This window comes from Balaenoptera ricei, chromosome 11 (genome assembly GCF_028023285.1).
Source record: "Balaenoptera ricei isolate mBalRic1 chromosome 11, mBalRic1.hap2, whole genome shotgun sequence".
In the NCBI taxonomy this organism is placed as follows: domain Eukaryota; kingdom Metazoa; phylum Chordata; class Mammalia; order Artiodactyla; family Balaenopteridae; genus Balaenoptera; species Balaenoptera ricei.
The window spans coordinates 41525800-41546821 of record NC_082649.1 but is presented as its reverse complement, the minus strand read 5'-3'; the positions used below and the strand labels follow the sequence as shown (position 1 = coordinate 41546821).

At 44.0% G+C, this 21022-nt stretch overlaps 1 protein-coding gene across 2 annotated transcripts; it reads right to left on the bottom strand.

Annotated features, from left to right (window-relative positions):
• Positions 1 to 8872: 8872 nt before the first annotated feature.
• On the bottom strand, positions 8873 to 13211 carry LOC132374040 (HLA class II histocompatibility antigen, DM alpha chain). 2 transcript variants are annotated; one of them, XM_059937525.1, is made up of 5 exons: positions 13028 to 13211; positions 11554 to 11838; positions 9834 to 10112; positions 9480 to 9608; positions 8873 to 9136 (listed from the first exon to the last, which is right to left on the bottom strand). In XM_059937525.1, the coding sequence occupies exons 1-5, from the start codon at positions 13113 to 13115 to the stop codon at positions 9132 to 9134; spliced, it is 786 nt and encodes a 261-aa protein (XP_059793508.1). In that variant the 5' UTR covers positions 13116 to 13211; the 3' UTR covers positions 8873 to 9131. The 2 variants fall into 2 exon arrangements, with proteins under 2 accessions (XP_059793508.1, XP_059793509.1); XM_059937526.1 differs by having other exon boundaries at positions 9483 to 9608.
• Positions 13212 to 21022: the final 7811 nt, after the last annotated feature.

The following is a 21022-nucleotide window of genomic DNA, read 5'->3' as shown; positions in this document are numbered from 1 at the left end:
AAACCCGAACCCCCTACACTCTGAACCATCTCAGAGCAGACCGCAGGGCAATACCACTTAACCCCCTTGATAATTAGCTGGTGATGGGCCAATGCCCAAAGCTCACTTGTCTCCCCCAAACTCAAAACTCCCCTGTGTGTTTCCCCCACAGGTCCCATCTGTCCTGGGGCAGGTCCCCACATTATGAAGCCACTAGAAAAATGAGATAAAACATCCCTACTTTTCTTCCCCAGGAAAAGACAAATTTTAAATAGCAATTCATTCTCATTGTGAACTATACGATTGATAGATCTTTCCATTACAAATGTAAAACACTAAATTGGTTTCTCTGTGCTCCCCACTAGGCTTCAGGGCTGCCTCTCATCAACTTGCTTTCTTTTTTAAAAATATTTATTTATTTATTTAGCTGCGCCAGGTCTTAGTTGCGGCACATGGGATCTTCGTTGCCACATGCGGGATTTTTTTAGTTGCGGCATGCAGGATATATTTCCCTGACCAGGGATCTAACCCGGGCCCTCTGCACTGGGGACGTGGAGTCTTAACTGCTGCACCACCAGGGAGGTCCAAGCAAGTTTCACCTTGCTTTCTGAAAGCTCTTGAATTTGACTTGATAGTGAGCTAAATAAAAGAGGATTAGGAGGGAAGCCCTTGACACCACACTTACCTGTCCTCCTTCCAAGTCCCTGACCCCCAGAGAATCTGATATTTATGAAGAAAAAAGGAAGGGGGCGAAGCTTACCCCCAAGATGAAAACATACATGAATATCAGGAACAAAAGAGTTGTTTTGTGTAACTAGTTGAGCTTCACTGAAGAAGCTCTGCCCACGTTTCCCCCCCAACCATACACTCAACCCCACCTGGGTTATACCGCTACACTTGAACTTCTCTAATGAACCATTAAGGGTGTTGAATGGGCAGAAAATGGAGGAAGGGGAGTCCAAAATTTGTTAAGCTTCTACTTTGTGACAGATACTATGCTAAGTCAATCCTTTACATGCTATCTCATTTAATCTTAAAAGACCTGTTAGGGCTTCCCTGGTGGCGCAGTGGTTGAGAGTCTGCCTGCCAATGCAGGGGACACGGGCTCGAGCCCTGGTCTGGGAGGATCCCACATGCTGCGGAGCAGCTGGGCCCGTGAGCCACTACTGAGCCTGCGCGTCTGGAGCCCGTGCTCCGCAACAAGAGGGGCCGCGACAGTGAGAGGCCCGCGCACGGCGATGAAGAGTGGCCCCTGCTCGCCACGGCTAGAGAAAGCCCTTGCACAGAGGTGAAGACCCAACACAGCCAAAAATAAATAAATTAATTAATTTTAAAAAGACCTGTTAATGGTCCTCATTTTACAGTTTGGAAAACAGGTCCAAAGATTCACACCCAAGGTCTCGAGGTACACACACAAACACACACACACACTTGAGTGTGCCCACACACTCACTACATCCTGGGACTGAGATGACCCAAGTAAAGGTAACTCGTGGAGGCCTCCGCTGAGAAAAGGAAAAAGGAAAAAGGGAAAAGCCACCCCATCCTTCTGAGTCTCATCCTCCCGATGCTCAGAGTTCCTCCTGTTCTTAGAACCAGTGTCTCTTCCACTTTTTCTTTCGACAGTCTCAAAACTGTGTGAATTCTCCTACACACACGCTCGCTTCCCCCTTACGTCTCTCCTCCTCCCTCCAGGTAGGCAGTGAACCTAACTCAGGAACCAGGTCTTGGGATCCTTTTCAAGGTCCCCAAATCTCGCCTGGCACAGGTATGCTTTCCACACAGGAGGGCCTGTGTGGCCCTCCGCCAGCTCCCTGAGGCTCAGCAAGCTCCCTCTCATGTCTGGCTCTCTGCCCAGGTAGCCAAAGGAGATGTGAAACCTTCCACAATGCAGCAACAGGAAATGTAGACGATTTCACTTCTCTATTAATGAGAAGACTGAGGGTGCTTTTTAGAATCAAGCTGGACAGAAAAACCCAGAGACCTGTGCTCAGCGAAGTGGTTTCTTCCTTCCCCTCTTCCTCCTAACCCTACTTTTTTGTTGTTGTTGTTACAGACATAGCTCTGTCCCCCACCTCTAGTCAACCCCAAAGATGTTTCAACTGTCCTGTGCATCGTTGGTGATTGGATAACTATTTACGTAACACCCAGGACTGAAGTTGGGGAACCCCAGGCGTCTTCCCATATGCTGTCCCTCTTTTACTGCCGCTACACAAGGGCCCAAAGAGTGAGTCCTCTCCTTGCCCGCTGCCTCTTCTGCTAAGCTGGCCACCATAGGCCAGAAGTGGACTGACCATGGTGTTTACCTGCAAAGCATTACAGGGACTCCGAAGAGCTAAGAGATGTGGGCTCCATTCCCATGTCATTCGCTTACAGGTCGGTTGGGGAGTGAGAAGAAACACCTAGAAAGAGAAGAGTTTATGTTAATGCAAGTAAGCAATCAGGCCAGTGGACTTAAAAGAGAAAAGAGAAGACATTGTGTGTTTGGTGGACAGGAAGTCCTCTCCATTGAGGGGGCCTGGAAGTGGGCTGGATTCGTGTCGGAGAAGAGGAAGGCGGTTGGCATCCCGGTCTTGGCATATAACCACATGAGCTGGGCAATGTTATAAGGTGCTGTTGGGGGTCTACCAGCTACCTGGACTGACAAAAACAAAAACGAACTACAGTGACATCATTGGCACCTTGAAAGAAGTCAGAAATGTGGTCTTATGCTTTTTCGAGAGTATGGCCATAATAAAAAATCTCTTCTAGGTCCTTCCTAACGTCCCTCCCTGTACGTTCACAGGTCCCGCTTCTGGATAGATAGTGTGTTTTTATATATATATATATAAATTTATTTATTTTATTTTATTTATTTTTGGCTGCGTTGGGTCTTTGTTGCTGCGCATGGGCTTTCTCTAGTTGCGGCCAGTGGGGGCTACTCTTTGTTGCAGTGCGCGGGCTTCTCATTGCGGTGGCTTCTCTTTTTTGTGGAGCACGGGCTCTAGGCACGTGGGCTTCAGTAGTTGCAGCACGCGGGCTCCAGTAGTTGCAGCACGCGAGCTCAGTAGTTGTGGCTCATGGGCTCTAGAGCGCAGGCTCAGAAGCTGTGGCGCACAGACTTAGTTGCTCCGCGGCATGTGGGATCTTCCCGGACCAGGGCTCGAACCCGTGTCCCCTGCATTGGCAGGCAGATTCTTAACCACTGCACCACCAGGGAAGTCCTGGACAGATGGTTTTAACTCAAGCCTCCATTTTATAAACTCAAAACTTGTTCAACTTGTCCATCACTTGTAATTGAAAACCAAGAGCATGAGACCACATTTGTGACTTCCTTCAATGTCTTTTCAAAACTACACACTTCTGCATCCCATCAGGATTACATGACTTCCCAGTCTGTCCAACTCCATGCCCACCCACCTCCCACCTCTCCTCTCCTCGCTCTCCTTCTTCTCTGTTAGGATGCACTGCTCTAGACCCTGACCTTTGAGCTACAGTTGCTGTAACTAGCTCAACCTCCTTCCATCCTGCAGCCAGATTACTTGAACTACTAGCGGATATTTTACCTGATTTGCCACCACAACTCTTGAATCATGTTATTACCTCCCCATTTTAACTGTGAGAAAATGGAGGCAGAGGGAGGTTAGTGACTGCCCAGCTTTACCCAGATACTAAGTAATAGCACCATGACTTGACTCTAAATTCTATACTGTAATAATATCTTAATAATCAATTAGAAACTAATTGAAAATTGCCAAACATTTATAATAGGAATTTTAAACCAATATATTTAGAAATTAACATACAAAAGTATAAAAACTTTCTAGGAAAAAAAGGAAAACTTTATTAAAGTACATAAATGAAGACCTTAAGAAGTGAAGAGACATACCATATTCATGGACGAGGCATCCTAACATAATGAAGAAGTCAGTTTCCCCCCATAGCTCTAACCAAAATCATAGCAGAATTTGGGGAGAACTTGACAAGCTGATTCTATAATGTACATGATAATAAAGTCCATAAGAATCTTAGACAATTTTGATAAAGAAGAGCAAAATGTGGTTTTCTGGGAGGTGAGGTGGCAAAGAAATGGAAACTAGCCCTACCAAATATTAAAACACAAAAAAAGCCATAATAATTTAAACATGATTAAGTGGACACAGGAACTGACAAACCAATTGAACTGAATAATCCAGAGACAAATCCATGCATATGGGGGAATCTGGCATAAAATTCCTGGGAATAAATCAAAAAAAAATTTTTTTATAAGAAGCACTGGTGGGCACTAAGGAGGCTTGGTTTCTTTTTTATTTTATTTTATTTTATTTATTTATTTTATTTTATTTATGGCTGTGTTGGGTCTTCGTTTCTGTGCTAGGGCTTTCTCTAGTTGCGGCAAGTGGGGGCCACTCTTCATCATGGTGCGCAGGCCTCTCACTATCGTGGCCTCTCTTGTTGCAGAGCACAGGCTCCAGATGCGCAGGCTCAGTAATTGTGGCTCACGGGCCTAGTTGCTCCGCGGCATGTGGGATCTTCCCAGACCAGGGTTCGAACCCGTGTCCCCTGCATTGGCAGGCAGATTCTCAACCACTGCGCCACCAGGGAAGCCCTAAATCAAATATTTGATACATGGCATTAAAATCAATTTAGTGTTTGGAGAAAAAGAAAGTTGTAAACATACTCATACCATATGGAAAAACTCCAGATCAATAAAGATCTAACTGTGAAAGGAGAACAATAACCCTAATAGAAGAAAGCACAGTGAAATATCATATATGGCCAGATATAAGGCCAAGCTTTTTCACCTTAAATTATTCATCAGAAAAGAGAGAATTACCTTCTATATAAACCCTTAAGTTTTTTCCTTTCCAAGTTATGGCCACTCTCTCAAAGCTGTTTGGAGAAGATACATTATCCTAAAATGATTTCAATTAATAAATACATGAGGAACCTCCATACTGTTTTCCACAGTGGCTGCACCAATTTACATTCCTACCAATATTGCATAAGTATTCACCAACAGTATGGAGGTTCCTCAAAAAATTAAAAATGGAACTATTATATGATCTAGCAATTCCACTTCTGGGTATTTACCCAAAGAAAACAAAAACACTAACTCAAAAAGATACATGCACCCCATTTTCACTGAAGCATTATTTACTATATTTCTATAGTATAATAATATCTCTATAAATATGGAAACAATCTAATTATCCATCAATGCATAAAGAAATCGTGGTGTATACATACAATGGAATATTATTCAGCCATAAAAAAGAATGAAATCTTGCCATTTGCAAAAACATGGATGGACCTCGAGGGCATTATGGGAAGTGAAATAAGTCAGAGAAAGAAAAATACTGTATAATCTCTCTTATATGTGGAATCTAAAACAAACAAACAAACGGGGACTTCCCTGGTGGCGCAGCGGTTAAGAATCCGCCTGCCAGAGCAGGGGACACTGGTCTAAGTCCTGGTCCGGGAAGATCCCACATGCCGCGGAGCAGCTAAGCCTGTGCGCCACAACTACTGAGCCTGTGCTCTAGAGCCTGCGAGCCACAACTACTGAGCCCCTGTGCCACAACTACTGAGCCCATATGCCACAACTACTGAAGCCCGCGCGCCTAGATCCTGTGCTCCACAACGAGAGAAGCCACCACAGTGAGAAGCCCACGCACCTCAACAAAGAGTAGCCCCCACTCGCTGCAACTAGAGAAAGCCCGCGTGCAGCAATGAAGACCCAATGCCGCCAAAAATAAATAAATAAATTTATAAACAAACAAACAAGCAAACACAAACGAAAAAACAACCAAGCTTATAGAAACAGAGAACAGAACAGTTTCGTGGTTGCCAGAGACTGCCAGGGAGGGGTGGGCAGGTAGGAGAAATGAACAAACTGTTTTTGGTGGGTTTTTTAGTTTAAATAAATGGGTTTATTTTTTAAATAAATCAAAGAATTTAGAAGCTATTAGCATAATCACAAATAAATACACGAGAATTAGAATAAAAATTGTTTTATGAAATGTGAAAAGTGGAAACAGCAATATGCCTACATTAAAATATTATGTTATAAAATATGAGATTTTAAATTTGTGAGTTAGTAACTAAATAAAGATAGTTAGCAGACATTTGACTATTTGCCTAAAACTTCTATATACCAGAACTTTAAATTTTGAAATTGGTCAGAAATCTTTTAAAATATTCTCATTGAGAAAATGGAGACTCACCTTATCACTTTATGTTCCAGCAAAAATTGTAACGTTACTGCCTTGGGGTTCGAAAGGATTTCTTAAGGTTAGGAAAACACAAACCATATGGGTTTTGACTGTCAAAATGAAATCATTCTATTTGGGGAAAGAACCGTATACAAATTTAACTGATGAGCAGCAAAGTGGAAGAAGGCACTTGCAGTATTTATACCGACATAGGATTGCTATATAAAATATTTCAGAAACCCCCGTACATTCACAAGAAAAAGCCATATTTAAGACAGATAAAAGATATGAATCAGCAATTCACAGAGAGATAAACCTATAAGACGATGTCCAGCCTCACTAGCAAAGGAGAGAAAGGCAAGTTAAGTCCATTCTCAACGTCTGCATCTTTATTCCTGTCCTGCCCCTATGGGGAGGGGGAAGGGTAAGCTGGGATGAAATGAGAGAGTGGCATGGACTTATATATACTACCAAATGTAAAATAGATAGCTAGTGGGAAGCAGCTGCATAGCACAGGGAGATCAGCTTGGTGCTTTGTGACCACCTAGAGGGGTGGGATAGGGAGGGTGGGAGGGAGACGCAAGAGGGAGGAAATATAGGGATATATGTATATGTATAGCTGATTCACTTTGTTATAAAGCAGAAGCTAACACACCATTGTAAAGCAATTATACTCCAATAAAGATGTTAAAAAATAAAAATTTTAAAAATTCAAAAAAATTTTTTAAATTAAAAAAAAAAACAAAACGTGAGACCACTTGACACCCACTGTATTGCCAACATTTGAAAGTCAAATAATTTCAAGTGTGAGTGACAATAAAGGAAAGTGAGAACTACCTTGCTCTGTTGGTGGGAATGTAAACTGTTTATGATCCCTGAATCATTGAAATTACAAAGTAGTTGTATGAAAAAAAAAAACTAACACATAAACCAAGGCAGCATAGCGCTGAGAGCAAGGTCTGGGTTGAGTGTGCCAAGTCTTGGAATTCCGAGTTCAGTCAAGGTCAGTCAGGGCTGGAATATTAGGAACAGATTCATGGAAGAGGAGGCACTATTTTTTTTTTTTACTAAAGGGGGGACACCAGACGAGAGAGGGTCTGGAAGGCTTCTTGAGTATTATAAGTGACAGTATTATAGAATGCTTGATAGAGAGCATCTAACCTAAGCCCATCATTTTACAGATGAGGAGTTTGAGGCCCAGAGAGGGGGTGTGACTTGTCTAAGGTCACACAGAATAATAAAAGCAGTTTTGAGATTTCCCTGGTGGTCCAGTGGTTAGGACTCCACGCTTTCACTGCTGAACACCTGGGTTTAATCCCTTGTTGGGGAAATAAGATCCCACAAGCTGTGCAGGGCAACCAATAAATAAATAAATAAATGAAAGCAGTTTTAAGGCTTGACTGGCAGGAAGTTTCTGGATAAGTTGGAAAATGGAGAGAGAGAAATCAGGAAGAACTAGAAAGCAATGAGACATGTAGAATGGTAAAGTGAAAAGAAAACAAAAACATCTCAAAGGGAGAACATACAATACTTGAAGGTAGATTCAAAGTAGTTTCCAGAAAAGAAGTTAATGATGCTGCTAAATTCCCCAGTGAAAATTCTTGCTAAGTTACTGAGCACCTTTTCTACATGCCAAACGCTGTTCTAAGCATTCTACAAGATGTTAATTTATTTAAGCCTCACAACAACTGTATTAAGGTGGGCACCATTGTTATCATCATCCTTTTACAGAAAATGGTACCAAGACACAGAAAGGTTAAGTAACTTGTCCAAGGGCACACAGCTAAACTTTGACAGTCACGATTGAATTCCCAGCGGTTTGGCTCTGGACTCCACACTCTTAACCAGTACATATGCTGCTCTTAGAAATGAGATGGTTCAAGGAGATGCCAATTCCTGGGAAGAAGTGGATATTTTCCCTTACATTAGATTCTGATACAATGCAAAGAACAGAGACTCTTGCACCGATACCAAAATAATTTCACTCTTCACCTTAATGCCGCCCCCTCCTCCAAAGCAACTCCCAAACACCAAGAAAAGCAAGAAACAAAGCACATGCAAAGGAAATTACCACTAGTAGACATGTGCCCCCTGCCCCCACCATCCACCCAAGACAGCATCATCACAGTTCTCCTTGGACGGTCCACTCAGGCCAACGAACAGATCGTCTGAAAGGACACATGAATTCTGGGCCCTTCCAGGCTGTTCACACTTCGTTTCAAGAACTTTGGATTATACTGTTTTCACAAAACCGGAATGACTGAGTTAGAATAGCATCTGAAGGCTTATTTTTCCATTATGAGCTCTTGTTTTCTCAGCTATGATGTAGGTTGAAGGCAGTTATATATTCCTCAAGGCAGCCTATACTAGGCATAAACATTTTCACAAACGGTAAATTGCAAAAAATATCCAAAAAACCCCGCAAGCAGCTTCCTCCACCATTTTGTGAGCAGATTATCAGAAAGTGGCTCTGCCTTCATTGCTTACGTATTTTGCACAAACTGAAAGGAGTAAAAGCCATCGTGCTGTACTGAGACCAGGGAAGAGGAATCAGCTGAGGAATTAGGGGTTTTCCCATTTCTCTCCCTAACGAGGGCAGACGTGTCAGGTTAAGGCTTGTTGAATTTGACATGACAACTTACTCAAGTTAAAATATCCAGAAATAAATATCATGAGTGAAAAAAGAAGCCACACTGATATTAAGAAATGAGATTTATTGCCTTGACATGGCAGTGATGTGGTCGTGATAGGAAAGCCACTCTGGGTTCCCCTGGATGCAAAAGCCCAGGGACAGCAGAGACCCCAGCTGAGAAACCTGTACACACACACACACATCCCCTGGGGGGAGTCCCAGCGCCTCCTGCTCTGAGAAGGAGAGATCCTGGGTAGGATGTGAGAAACTTGAACACCTCTTGCTTGGATGGCTGCAGCTGTCGGCCTCAGACTGGTCAGGAAGAGTCAGTCTGAGGAGAGAGGAGGATGGAGGAAAGCCATCAGGGGGATCCTCCTCGTCCCCAAAGGCCCTTTCCAGCCTGCAACACACCCTATAGAAGTTGATCTCTCCTTCTCTCCAAATCATCTCCAAGCACCCTTCCTCCAGCCCCCCACATCGCTCCTCACCCACGCAAAGCCATTCTCATGACCTAGAACTGGGTGTGTGTATTTGGGACCTCAACCAGGAGGATGTCCCACGGTGCCCGACACAGGCCTCCCCGCCAAGGGCCTGAGGACCACTGTATGTGCTCCCCAGGCCACAGGTCGGTCCCGGCAAACCCACACATGCCCTCTCCAGATGCCCTGACATACCACCTGAGCAAGGTTTTCGGAAGTAGATGATGAGGACTAAGCCAACAATGATGCCCAGCACACCCAGGCCAAAGGCTACACCGCACAGCACGTTCTCCAGAAGATCGGAGGGCAGCGCATTCTGGGGCACTAGAGAGAAAGGGAAGCCAGTCAGCCCAGAGACCTGGTTGGGGAGCCCCAGGGGAAAGACACGGGTGTCTGGGATGACAAGGGAGAAACTGAGGCATGGAAGATTGAGGTCAGCTCAGAGTGAGAACAGACTAAACAAGGGCCCAGTGGAGAAAGAAGTCCTCCTGTGGGTCTACCCCCTTCTGCCCCCCAAAGGAACTAGGCTTCCACGGAGAAGGGTCTCACCCCAAAAGGCGATTGCTGTGTAGCTGTCAATCTCATGAGTCACGATGCAGGAGAAAAGATCAGAGGGTGCTGGTGTGAAGTTTAAGTAAGAAAAGGCCTGGAAGGTGAGTCCATCGACGGCTGAGACAAAAGTGGGCCTGGCTCCTTCCACAGGGGCCGAATGATGCTGCCAGCTCACAGTCAGTGTGGGTGGGAAGAGGTTACTGACGAAACAGACCAGCGTGTTGGGCTTGCCAAACTCCAGGGGCTTCAGAGTGAACACCTCAGCGATGGGGAGCCCTGTGGGGGTACTGAGGTGAGGGAAAGAAGCAACTAACTTAGATGGGACCCCCGTTTGTGGAGAGGATGTGGCATATGGAGGGGACACGAGGCGGGGGGAGCTGGGGCTCTGAGGGAGGTCTTCGTCTAGGCAAGAACCAGACCTGGACCAGAGCCAGGCCACTCTGGAACCTCCACCCTGCATCCTGCAGCACTTCCTGTCTGGACCTCACACCAGCATCTGATCACACGCTGTCTTCTCATTAAAATGCAGGCACATTTTAATTAGGACTTCGGGATGAACAGATACACACTACTATATATAAGATCGGTAATCAACAAGGACCTACGGTATAGCACAGGGAAATCTACTTGATACTCTGTAATAACCTATATGGGAGAAGAATCTGAAAAAGAATGGACATATGTATAACTGAATCGCTTTGTTGTGTCCCTGAAACTAACACAACATTGTAAATCAACTATATTCTAATATAAAATAAAAATTAAATTTAAGAAAATAAAGATAACCACCACCACCAAAAAAAAAAAAAAAAGAACCAATCAGTAAAAAAAATTGAAAATACTAATTTTAAGGGTAGTTTCAAGGAACTATATGTTTGGATATATTTGAAAGACACCCTGATCACATCCATACCTTTTTTAAATTTACCTCATCATCCAATTAATGTCAACTCAGTTTTGACATGGTCTTGTAGTTTAAATCTTGGCAAATGTACATTAAAAACACATTATGATTGCAAACTATTATGTTTAGAATGGATGGACAATAAGGTCCTGCTGTGTGGCACGGGGAACTATATCCAATTTCCTGGGATAAAGGAATGTATGTATGTGTATGGCTGGGTCACTTTGCTGTGCTGCAGAGATTGGTACAGCATTGTGGATCAACTATACTTCAATTAAAAAAAAAAAAACACATTATGATGCTCAAACAAATATGGTAGAATAATAAAATAAATAATCATTAACAGAGCTTGATTAACCTATGTAGTTAAGCCTAGTTTACCAAGGCAGTTAGTTTCACTACATTTCACTACGTCAGCTGGGGCTTTCATCTACTATGATCCATCAGCATTTCCTAATAAACTCAAATTTTTTTGAAAAAAAAAAAAAATAAAATAAAATGCAGGCACATCATCAGATGCTTCCATTCTCCCCTCCATCTTGCTGAGCATCGTAACACAAGCCCTAATACTCAGTAGGCATCAGTTGGTCTCTGTTGAATTCATCAAGTTCCGTAGTTTTGAATGCCTACTACATCCCAGGGACTTTTCTTCTGCCCCACAACAAAAACAGAGTACAGATCATGGGTGGTAGAAAAATCAAAATCCAAGGAGAGAACCAGAAAGCAGGAGAGATGGGGAGCTGGTGAGAAGGGGAGTAATTCAGTGTATCATGAGGTTAAGAGGGCAGCCCACCCCCCAGAAAACCCCCTGACCTCTAGACACAGGGATTTGCCCCTCAAGCTCTGGGCCAATTTCCTCAATGATCGCCCGGCAGAATGCTTTGTCAAAGAAAATGTTGTAAGTATCTCGAGACTTGTGAGCCCAGTCAGCAAATTCAGGCAGGCGAGGCACTCGGATATTCTGGGAAAAGTCGAAGGAGAAAAGCTGGTCCTCGTCGTAGGTTTCAGATAGCCCCACGTTGGGACTCCCTTTCTGGCAGTACACTGTGTGCAGGAACGTGTGGTTTTGCAGCTCATCCCTCCACCCTGGAGTAGGAGCTGCAAAAGAGACAGAGTGGTGTCCAAGGAGGTGGGGGCCTCCTCCTCTTTAGCTTAGAAAACAGCAAGGCCTGCTTCAGGTAGAGGGGAAGAGGTGGGTTGCCTCCCGGTGGGAGCATAAAAGAAATTACGGGATCTCGCCAAACTTACCCAGCCCATAAAAAGGCCAACTGTCTAAAGTTGTAACAAGTAATTCAGAATCACAATGTTGGTTGTATCTTTGTGCCTAAAGGCACCCAGCCAAAGAGGTAAGTGGCGGCTGAAATCTAACCTGCATTCTGCTCACCAAGCCATGCATCCTGGCATAGGGTTACATCCTCCCAAAGGTCTCCACCTTTGCCTGATCCCCGGGAGGCCATCCTATTGACTTGTGAAAGGCCTGGATGGGTTCCCAGTCTTCAGGTGGATATGTGGAGGAATGGTGGTGGCCTCCCTAAGCCATAGATGGCACTGCCCTATCCTATCCCCAGACACACATGGCAGACTGAAAAACCACTCTCCAGGCTTCTTTTCAGCCGCTTCGTTGGCACCAGGCCTCTCTGAAAATACCTTCCCCTCCCTCAACCCTGCAGACCTTGCAAAGACAGGACTGGGGGAATGGCACCATAGCTGCAAGAAATAATCTCTAATTCTTTGAAACTCCTGGCAGGAATCTCCCCAGCCAGGAGGAGATCTTCTACTCAAAACCCAATACCCAGAATGATAGAGTAAGAGGGGTCTTCCAGATTCTTCTTCCATTCTGCCCCATCCTTTTCAAAGAAGGAACTAAGGACCAATAAAGTTAAGAGATTTTTCAACAATCATAAGGTGAATTGATGACAGAATGCAGAGTAGACTCCTAAGTAGGAACAGTGGAAATAACATTTGTTTTGCTCAAATCCCAGCTCTACCACTCTCCAACGGGGTGAACTTCCACAGGTTACTTAAACTCTGAGTCTCATTTCCTTCGTCTGGAAAGTGGATATAATAATCTCTGCTTCAACAGATTGTCTTCAGTGAAACCTACAAAGCACCTCTGGCATTGTTTGCCATCCATCCATAGTATAGCTCTCTTTCCCAATTCCGCTATCGTTTCCACTCTCTCATAATACTTTCACCACTTACAAAGCACTTTCACCACTTTCAAATGCCCCGGCTCCCTAGGTTCTACCCCAGTCAGGATGGAAGTAAAGGGGAGGTACTGCCATACCTTCGGGGGCAGTCCAGGACTGGGGCAGCAGCCACAGAAGGGGTAGCAGCCGTAGCAGCGCAGCTCCCTGGTTCAGCTCATGATCCATATCTTCACACCTCCCAGGGGGCTAGGAGCTACCAAACGGCTGACCCAGGTCCCCAGATTCCTTCCCAGATCATGTTTCTCCAGCTCACTTCCCATAACTGCCCTTGTCATTCTGGTTAAGCCAATCACAGAAAGTGTAGGGTTTGACGTCATCGGTCACTGGGGAGAGACCACGAGCGAGCACCCTTCTTAGGACTTGGCTCTTTTACCAGGCCACCCTGGGGGCTGTAGATGGGTTGGGGAGGCAGTGGAGGAATGTCTGCCTCCTGGAGGGGATCTCTCTTTAGTATCTGGCAGTCAGCCTCAGCCTGTAACCACACCAAGGGACTCTTCTGAGCAGCACCACCCTGTGGCCGAGTAATAAACTGGGGAAGTTCATCTTCCCATGGTAACCCCCCAGGGCTCTTCAGACCCTGTCTTCTCCCTCCCAAGCCCCCTCCTCTTTCTCACAAAATTTATTCTCCTTCAGGCTTTAGCTCTCTTCCTTCTGCAGAAATAGACTGAAAATGTAACAAGCGTTAGGTCCAGGGCTAGAAATACCAAGATGAATAAGGCATATTCCTGCTTTCAAAGAGTTTAGAGTCTAAGTTGGGGGGAGTGGGGGTGGTCACTGAATAAATAATTACATACAATGTAATGTATTCAAATAAGACCATGCCAAGTGTGTTTTGGAAGTAGTAATTTCATGAGGATGGAGAAATAGGTGGGATGTAATCAGGAAGGCTGCTAAGAGTCTTGAAGGAAAAACAGACCAGCAGAATGTGAGAGAAGAGAAAAGCCTTCCAGGGCAAGGGGTAGGCAAATGGGTGAAGGTCAAAGGCATTCAGAGTTCCTTTCTTTGGAGACCTCTGTATAGTTGGACATGAATGTTTGGAGGCTGCTCATGTTTCCCTGTTTGGTAACGGGCAGGGGGTGGGGGTGGGGTGTCAAGATGAGCTGGAAAGAAAAATTTTTTTGAGGAATTACTCACTTTTTTTTTTTTAATTTTGATTGGGGTATAGTTGATTTAAGATGAGCTAGAAATTTAGGCAAGAGCCAGATCACATAGGCTCTGTTATGCCACAAGGAGGGTGTTTTTGTTTTTTGTTTTTGGGGTTTTTTTTGCCAAGCCAGGCGGCATGCGACCAGGGATGGAACCCGTGCCCCCTGCAGTGAAAGTGCAGAGTCTTAACCACTGGACCGCCAGGGAAGTCCCAAGGAGGGTGTTTTTTATTTTACAGATGATAGAGACTTTAAACCGAAGGGTAACACAATCATTTTTAACATTTTAGAAAAATCGTTCTGATGCTTCCAATAATGGACTGGAGCTTGAAAAGAACTGAGGCCAAACTGCTGGTCAAGAGTCCACACGTAGACTTTGTGATGTGTATGACATCAAAATTAAAAGTTGCACACACACATACACACACACTGTCCTCTGGTAGCAGCATAGCAATACTTTAGGTGAGACATGGTAAGAGCCTGAATTAAGTCTTGAACTGAGGAGATGGAGGGAATCAAATATTGATGTAATTAGGAAGTCGAATCTAAAGCGCTTGGCTGATGATTAGATGTGGAGGGGTCAAGGAGAGGTAACACCAGGGTCTCCAGTCTAGGTGACTGATCAATGATGGACTGAGTTGAAATAGAAAAGAAAGTCATAGAAGCAGAGAATTAAGTTCGGTTTTGTGTTGAATTTGAGGTGCCAGGGTAACCAGGAGGCATGAGGTAGATGGGTATGGATCTCAGGTGTGGGCTGAAGAACCTTAATTTGGGAGTCATCTGCACAAATGCTGAAGCAGAGGCAGTGGACAAGATCACCCACGTACACTGTGCAGAGGGAGGGGGAAGTGACACAAGGACACAGGTCAGATTGGGTTCAAACCCCAACCTCATACCAGTTATTCAGTATCATCCAGGATCCAGTCAGGAAGGTATGATTATTCTAGGTATTTCAGACTGAGGGGATTTAATATAGAGATTGGTTACAAAGGTATTTTTAAAAGGCAAGACACGCAAGAGGGAAAAAGAGAGAGGCTGGAGGTGCAAATAGGAAAGAGGAAAACCTGGCAATCAGAAGCAGCTCTTGCCCCTGAGCTGGAATTCATGTCTACACCTGCTATTGTCCTGGAGGAGACACCATCACAGTCACTTCCGGATCTACCAGAAAGGCGCCATCTCCATCAAAGCTGGATCACTGAGAAGGTATTTCCTCTGCCCAGGAAGCTGGAGTCCAGAATCACCCATTCTTGCTGCTGGTACCAGGAGCTGCCACTCTCTTAGAAACTAAAGCAGGAAGCTTCTTGGTTTCTCCTGCCATCTGATCTCCCACCCATACCTCCTACTGAGAGAATCTAACAGGAAGCCAACCGTCCAGGAAGGCTGGGAAATACACGGCCGAGCAGTCCAGAACACAGTATAGGAGGCTGGGCTTGGCACTGATGCTAGATAATAAGCAGGTCACTGAAATGCACTAATTTGTAAGAATCTGGTGGCACTAGGAGCATCCAGTGAGCTAAGAGAAGAATAAAGAAGAAGCAGATGTAGAGAACAGAGGTGTTCCATGAAGAAGGGCAAGGTCAGCATTATCAAATGCTACTCAGAAGTCAAGGGAGGACGGGAAAGTGTCCTTAGATTTGGTAATTATGAGATGGGTGACAAATGTGTTGAGAGCAGTTTCAGCGTTGGAGTGGGAGTGGACTCCAGATTGTGGTGGGCTGAGAAGTAAGTGGGAGGTGAGGAAGAAACTGTCAGTGTATATGCTGCAAGTTTGATAGAGAAGAAAAAGAAAGACAGAAGGGGTGGGGGAAGAAGCAGTGAGAAAGATCTAATGTGGCAATTAAGTAATCTTAGAAATCAATCTATGTGAATATGGTCCTTTCAAAATCCATACTCCCTTTTGAGAAACAAATAACAGCAGCCATAACAGCCCCAAACCAAAACACCCCCATGACCTCCTGCATATTCTGAAAAGGGTACGTATGTGTGTGTGAGTGTGTGTATGTGTGGTGGGGGTGGGCAGAGTGCCAGGGTTGGGCTGGGCTTGGAAATCATTGTGTTACACTCCAAAAAAAAAAAGTAGAACATTTTCCTAATGTCTCATCCTTTGTGGATTAATCCGTCAGTAGCTCCTGCGGTGGGGAAGATTCAGCCCCTTAGGAAAGTATTGATAGAAAGGAGGTCTATTGACATCACCAGAACTGCTGGTGGAGATAGATGACACACAGCCACCTGGAGTTCTAAACCAGTGGTGAGCAAATATTTTCTGTAAAAGACCCGATAGCAAATCTTTGTTCCTTGGAGTTTTGTTCTTAACCTTTTTACTAAGGAACACTGAAACTTAAATTTCATATAATTTTCATGAGTCACAAAATAGAATTCTTTTGCTTTTTTTTTTTTTTTTAACCATTTACAAATGTAAAAACCGTTCTGAGTTCTTGGGCCATATAAAAATATATGGGCTGACTTTTGCTCAGAAACCACTGTTTGCTGAACATTGTTCTATGTGTGGTCAGAAATGGGATGGGGGACCCAAAATAAACCCACCCTCCAATGAGCCCCATTCCTTTTTGGGGGTGGCAATTGGTTAATGAATGTATCATGTCCCAGATACAACACTGTTTGGAAGGATGTCTGGGGGAGGAGGGGGCCCAGGAGGAAGAGAACTGGTGGGAGGGCTAGGAACAGTTAGAGCAGACCCTGCAACTACTCTGGGTGGAAGGAATGAGGCAAAGGGGGTCCAAGTTCTCCACCGAGAGTACAGTGTAGACAAGTCCAGCATGCGGAGAAATATAACTACCCATCATCAAGATGAAGGCAAGGTTGTGGTTAACTCCTTTCTCTCCCAGAACAAATGGGAACCAGTTCAAACATTTATAACTACCCTTCCCTCTATGTAATCCTCTTCCTGTCAGGACCCTGCAACAACCTCCATTAATACATATCTCAAAAATAGTCTCTCATCAGTTTGGGGAAGTGGGAATTGTGGTCAAGAGAAGGGCAAGGCACCAGTTCTGCACGCTAGTAACTCAGTGTCTTTGGTCATGAGACATGAATGCCTCTGAAAATAAAGGCATCACACCTGTAAACCCAGTAGGTCACAGCTTTCTAACACTCAGCTCTCCATCCCTTCCTAGTCCTACCCCATTTTCTTTCTCTTGACAGAGCCAAGTTTCCTGAAAAAGCCATGGGCAACCATCTCTCTACTTTCATACTTTCCATTTAATCCTTAACACTCAACAATGAAGTGGTTCAACATCTTTGTGTCGCTAAATCAAATGGACTCTGCAGTCTTGGCAACATTTGACACTGTTGGCCATGCCCTCCTTCCTAAAACGGTCTATTTTTTTTGGCATCCCTGACAGCACTCTCTCCTTGTTTTTCCTCCCACTTCTCTGGCGTCTTGTCACCCTCATGGACTCCTTTTTTTCAGCTACCCCTTAAGTGTTGGTATCCCTGGAGTTTTGTCCTCATCCTCTTTTCTTCTTATACTATACCCCTGCTCTCAATGGCATCTACTCCCACTTGTCTTCCGTTACCATCTATTTGCTGACGTTTTCCAAATTTCCCCCTTCGGCTCAGATCTGGCTCTGATTCCACACCATCCATACACCCAACTGCCTTTAGGTATCTCCACTTGGATGCTGTACAACAGCAGTTCTCAAAATGTACTCTCCACAAAATAGGGTCCCTCAAGAAATTGTTTAAAATGTAAATTCGATAGTAGCAATTTTTCATTTTTAAATTTATTTCAACACAGATGTAATAAAACACCAAACATGTTTACACAGTAATTTTTATTATGTAATAATTTATTATATTTAATAAGGTTATTTTCGGTTGTAAGCAACAGAAACCAACTCTAGCTAACTTAACTTTTAAAGGGGCGATTTATTGGACGGATACAGAGCTAGCTCAGAAAATCAAAAGATGGGTGGAATCAGCTAGGCTCAGGAAGAGGAGCCACAGGGTCCTTAGCAGCAAGGGTTGAGTTGCCATTAATATGCCGCACCTTCAAAGTCCTCCAGCCTCTATCTTTCAAATTTCACGTTGCTGAGAGGGACAATCTGACGGGCTCAGCTTGTATCAGGTGTGGACCTCCGGATCAATTAGTGGTGGCCAGGCACAACATCACCTCTGTGTCTTAGAGCTATTCCCAGAGAAGCGAGAATTACCACGAACCAACCACCTCAGTATAATTATCTTAAACATACGGCATCCCAGACAATTGTGTTAGATCATCTGAGGCATAAACGTGAGCTTAAGTCTGTGCATTAACACTCAGAAAGCATCTCCCAATTAACTGCCCGAGGGATATGTGTCCTCTACTTGACCTCTGGTCTGTCACAAGTCTTGCCACAAATTCAAAATATACTTATGACCTCAGTGTTGATTAATTATATAATTATAATATTTACATTCCACTAACTGATTTCCTTTGGATCTATGACTAAGTTTAAAATTTTTTTTTTTACTATGGAAAATTTCAAACATACACAAAAGAATCCAGTAAGCCTCCACGTACTCTTGTTTAAGTTTCAACAATTTTCAACATTCTAAAAGTCTTCCATTCTTGTTTCATCTATTCTCCTGTTCCACACACTTCTTCTTTTTTTCTGGAGTATTTAAACAAATTCTATCATTATATTTCACCAGGAAACATTTCTACGGGTATCTATAATGACTTTTTCCTTAACGTTAACTACCACCCTATCACCACAAGCAACAAAATTAAAAATGATTGCTTAACTTCCTTTAAGCCAATCTGTGTTCATTTTTCCCCAACTATCTCAAAAATGTCTAAGGGAAAGTTTTAAATGAAAAGCACTCCTGTGGTTTTCAAACTGTGCTTTCATATTTTAAAATTTAGGGAGTTTTCTATTTTACATGATGTCTCATAAACCTCTGTTGAATGTTCAATAATGAATTTTTAGGCAAATTAAGTTCAGGAATTACTACACTGAATGTACCTCTATCTCAAAATTTACAAAGCTAAACTCACCACCTTCCCTTTCCAGCATGTTTAAGCTCCCGTATTGAAGACCTCAGTGTGTAAGTTGACTGTCCACCCAATCAGATGAGTCACAAATACGGCAGTCAACCATGACAACTTCATCTTCCTCAAACCTTCTCAAACAACTGTTCACCAAGTCCTATCAATTCTACCTCTTCCATATCTCTTTAGTCTGTCCTCCATTCCCACTAGTTCAGTCCCTCATTGGTTTGCTTGTCTTTTTCCTGGATCACTGCAATTTTCTTAGAACTGATCTTTCTCCAATCTTATTCTTATTTTCCAGTGCTGCCGCAGGGATCTTTTTATTAGGCACATTTGATCACATCATACTTTTGCAAGAAAGCCTTCAATGGCTCTCTGCAATCTGCTTTCCTTGGCATGATCCTTAATGATCTGGATCCACTTAACCTATCTCTATACATCCTTTGAGACGAAATCTCACCTCCCTCAGGTAGCCTTGGAACCCAGAGTGGAGATGAGTGACTTCTTCAGTATGCTTCCACAGCACCGGCCTGTCCTTACCATCATTTGTATTGTATTATGCTCTTCTGTTTATGTCTGCTTCGGTCACCTCACTTCCACTGCAAGGTATCAAGGATCTCTTCCTGTTTTTTTTCCATTTTCAGCATCTACCAAGAAGGCCCACCAGCAAATGACTACTCACTGGATGAATAAATGGGCTGTTGGTTACTGAAGTTGTTGAAGCTTGGCCTAGAAGAGCCTTCAAGCATCAGATGAATGATAGGTCATTCCTTCTAACATGGATATTTCAACAGTAAATCTGGGGTTTCCTGGTGGTGCAGTGGTTAGTAATCCGCCTGCCAATGCAGGGGACACGGGTTTGGGCCCCGGTCCAGGAAGATCCCACATGCCTGCCACAGAACAACTAAGCCCATGTGCCACAACTACTGAGCCTGTGCTCTAGAGCCCACGAGCCACAACTACTGAACCCTCGTGCCACAACTACTGAAGCCCGCGCGCCTACAGCCCGTGCTCTGCAATAAGGGAAACCACTGCAATGAGAAGCCCACGCACCTCTACAAAGAGTAGCCCCCGCTTGCCACAACTAGAGAAAGCCCGCGCGCAGCAACGAAGACCCAACACAGCCAAAAAAAAAAAAAAAAACAGTAAATCTTACCAGGCATGTCTGTGGGCCACTCTACAGACATCTTCACTCCCACTGCTTTCCCTGTGCACCCCACTCCTCTTCCCATTTTCTTCCTCCTCCCTGCCACAGCCTAATTCAGAGAGTAAACCTGGCCATCCAGCTCCCACCTTTACCCTCATTCCCAGCTCAGTGATCTCTTCACATCCATATTCATTGTTCCCTTTTAGCTGTATTATTTGAATACAGCAATCCTGTCAACTACAAGGTTGTAATTTATTATTGCCATTATATAAACAAGAAATCTGTGGCTCAATGAGGTTCATTCATTTATTTATTTAGCAAATATTTATTGATTATCCTCTATGTACCTGGTAGTATGCTGGGCACCAGACACCTACATGACCAAACTTATAATCTAATGAAAACAGAGTCATTAAACAAGTAATCATACGAACCTACAAAAACAAATTGTAAAAGGTACTGTGAAGGAAAAGAACTGAGATCCATAAGAGACACTAAGTGAAACAGGGAACCTAGTGATATTAAGATGGGATCTGAAGGGTGAGTAGGATTTAGCCAGGCAGAGGGGGAAGAAGAGGAAGGCCCTGAGGCAGGCAAGGGGCTGGCTCCTTCAGGGAGGTGAAGACCTGTGTGGCTGGCATATCATTAGTGAATAAGAGAGCACAGACAGCAGATGAGGCCAGAGGCAGGAAGAAGCAAGACCACGTGGGACCTCGTGGACCACAGCGAGGTTTGCATTCTCCTCTAAGTGTGATTAATTCTAATGCTATGACTTTATTCCTTTTCA

What these genes read in the sequence shown, in the direction of transcription:
- LOC132374040 (XM_059937525.1), bottom strand. Translation starts at nt 13,115, where the DNA reads ATGGATCATGAGCTGAACCAGGGAGCTGCGCTGCTACGGCTGCTACCC. An exon ending in GTCCTGGACTGCCCCCGAAG is followed by an intron (nt 11,839 to 13,027) that starts GTATGGCAGTAC and finishes TCTCTTTTGCAG; the next exon opens with CTCCTACTCCAGGGTGGAGG. An exon ending in GCAAATCCCTGTGTCTAGAG is followed by an intron (nt 10,113 to 11,553) that starts GTCAGGGGGTTT and finishes GTACCCCCACAG; the next exon opens with GGCTCCCCATCGCTGAGGTG.